Consider the following 3,087-nt stretch of genomic DNA (forward strand, 5'->3'; position numbering starts at 1 on the left):
ATTCCAAACTCCTACTATAAATTCATTTTGAAGTCCAAAACCCGAACTTTAAAATTAATTTTAAATTCCATACTTCAAGTAACACCTTTAACACCTTATGCTTAAATTCTACCGGATAATTCAATTACTCAAGATTTATTTTAAAATCCAACAATATGACCAAAAGCAAAAATAACCCCTTAACGTTAAACAAATTACAATACTCCCCTCGAATAACATCAATACATCATATTCAAGTAGAAATCAAAGGACACCTTTAACACCTTATGCTTAAATTCTACCGGATAATTCAATTACTCAAGATTTATTTTAAAATCCAACAATATGACCAAAAGCAAAAATAACCCCTTAACGTTAAACAAATTACAATACTCCCCTCGAATAACATCAATACATCATATTCAAGTAGAAATCAAAGGACACCCGTACACGTACACTAACCACATAGGGTTTAATATAAATTATAGAAATTTCAAACACCTCCCCTTACCTACTACTTATTGTCAAATTTAGCCCTCAATCGTTTCTTTGGCGCATGGAGTTTTGGAAGAAGGCTCAAATGCGAATGGACCCACACTGAACACATCATAGGGAAGTGGGTGAGCATCTGGGCTCGACAATGGTGGCTTCTTGTTAGGGAGCAACAACGAACCCTTGACACCAGCATGAAGATCTGTTGGCGCATTGCATGTAGCCATGGGTGAGGTTAGAAGGCTCACCCTGCACGTGTGGGACCCATACGTGGTCAAGGTCTTTGTTGGCTTGATGAAGAAGTACCCGTTCTTATCGGTTGTACCTTTCACCCTCAGTGGGTACTTTGTATTGTTGCATGTTAGCAGCACCTCAGCTCCTGCCATGGTCAAACAAATTTCAAATCTCATTTCCACGCATTACTGACTTGTACGTTATATTTGTACCATGTACATGGAGTGCTTATATGGTTTTTGTTTTTTAGACACGTTTGCTTCATTGTTGAGTTGTACAGTACAACCCAACCATGCATTGAAGAGTTGTACGAAAACGTACTATCGGCTTATGCTTGTACTGAAAAATGAAGATGACAAATCACATATATATCATGTTCATTTAAGAACTCATACGCTTTTTAGATGCCTAAGTAGTCCACTAAATCAATATTTGATGCAGAGTTTAGTTGTACCGTACAACACATTAATGCAGCGGGATGAAAAAAACAGAAGCATGGTTGATTTGTACAATATAGCCCATCACCTATAATAGCCTATGCTATGCATTGTAGGTCCCAAGTAAAATTATTTTCTTCATTGTCTATTTGTACCATGTACATGTAGATATGTGGATGCGTTTTTAGTTGTAATGTACAACCCAACAATGCAGGTTCTTTATGTAAATGCATATATATATATATATATATATATATATATATATATATATATATATATATATATATATATATATAGAGAGAGAGAGAGAGTATACCCGGAAGAGGAGTGGCACCCAAGAGTGTATCAACGCCCTTGTACTTGCAAGCCTTGCAGTAAACAACACCCTGAACAGCCACCAACTTCCTCGCCGGGATCGGAGCTAGGAACGGTGCCGGTGAGGAACTCGGTGGGTGAACAGGTGCCTTGGTGGGTGCCTGAACAGGTGCTTTAGTGGGTGGGTGAACCGGAGCATGAACAGGAGCTTTCGTCGGCGCGTGAGCCATGGGAGGCGAAGGAAGTTTGTGATGGTGACCAACACCAGGTTTGTGGTGGTGGTGATGGTGGTGAGGTGCCGGAGCTGCCACTGGTTGGTACGACGGAGCGTGGTGTGGCGCTTGTGTCCAGCTGACATTGTCGTCGACACCATCACCAAACACATTCATCGTGCATAAGCTCAGCAGCACTGCTGAGAGTAGAACCCTACTCCCCATTGTAGAATGTGTTGTTGGTGTTTGTGTGTGAGAGAGAACTAGAGAGAGAGGTGAGAGGACGGTGGAAATGGTGAGAATGGAGTGGTGACATTTATACAGGGTTGGAAGGGTAGCTCTTGACATTTTATGACAAATTTACGTGTTAAAAGCAGAGGTGAATGGGCCCTAGTAAATACGAACTCGAAAAAAGATGCATGATTTGTTTCGATGCGTTTCACAAAAGTGCTTTATTGCGCTATAAATAATTGTTTTTTTATATATAAAATAACTTTTACTATGGGTCGACGTGAATTGAAGTCCCTAAAACAACATTTAAGATTTGTTATTGACCTCTATTATGTTATATTTTTATAAGAATACAATTGAATCTAAGTTATTTGTAATGTTTTTTTGTATGACAAATTTCTTGGGCGGTGATTGTGTAAAGAAAAGGATAACACACCAAGTCTTAAATGCATAAACTTTGATTGCGGGAGCGTATAGTTTTTTATGGACATGCGGTGAGTCATAATGACATGATGGATGCAATAATGAAATAGGAATTATCGAGTAATTTCACAACAAAAATTAGGAGCTTAATGGTTTTGATAGGTTAATAAGGGAAAAAAAATAAGGAAGGTTTATTAGAAAAATGACACTGACAGACTCCGTTCACTAGCTAGTGACTAGTTTAAGAAACATGAAAAATCGTTTTGGAAGAGATGCAACTATGCTAGAAAAAGTCCTTCATACGTTTAACAGAAGCATGTTGGCATACGTTTCACATATTGTCTAATGAGCCTTTTGGATTAATATCTTGAATAGGGTTTGGTAATAGCCAATCTTATTAGTCGTTTTTAAATTTTAAATTTTAACTAGGAGATGTTGGCAATAATGGTGTCTGTTTGGTTCTTTGGGTTAATAAACCTTAAAGAAAGATTTGGTAATTTCCAAATTCCAAGTACAAATGACTTAGAAATCAATATATGTCATGAACATAATATAATATAACATGTTAACTGAGTGACAATTAAATTATATAATGGATCATTAGAATAATAATTCTAAGTTGAAAATAAGAAATGTTGCTTTCAAAAAAATTACGAATATAAGTAATTATCTGAAATAATAGTTTTTAAAATATTAATATTTGTTGAATATTGTTGTGTTAATGTTTGTTTTTAAAACTTATGTATCTTACGTGATGAAAGTGT

At 36.5% G+C, this 3,087-nt stretch overlaps 1 protein-coding gene across 1 annotated transcript; it reads right to left on the reverse strand.

Moving 5' to 3' along the window:
* Positions 1-325: 325 nt before the first annotated feature.
* On the reverse strand, positions 326-1,972 carry AGP31 (arabinogalactan protein 31). The gene is made up of 2 exons (XM_079039352.1): positions 1,459-1,972; positions 326-850 (listed from the first exon to the last, which is right to left on the reverse strand). The coding sequence occupies exons 1-2, from the start codon at positions 1,892-1,894 to the stop codon at positions 510-512; spliced, it is 777 nt and encodes a 258-aa protein (XP_078895478.1). The 5' UTR covers positions 1,895-1,972; the 3' UTR covers positions 326-509.
* Positions 1,973-3,087: the final 1,115 nt, after the last annotated feature.

Source organism: Lactuca serriola, chromosome 4, assembly GCF_051521515.1.
Source record: "Lactuca serriola cultivar US96UC23 chromosome 4, Lser_US96UC23_V15, whole genome shotgun sequence".
Classification (NCBI taxonomy): Eukaryota; Viridiplantae; Streptophyta; class Magnoliopsida; order Asterales; family Asteraceae; genus Lactuca; species Lactuca serriola.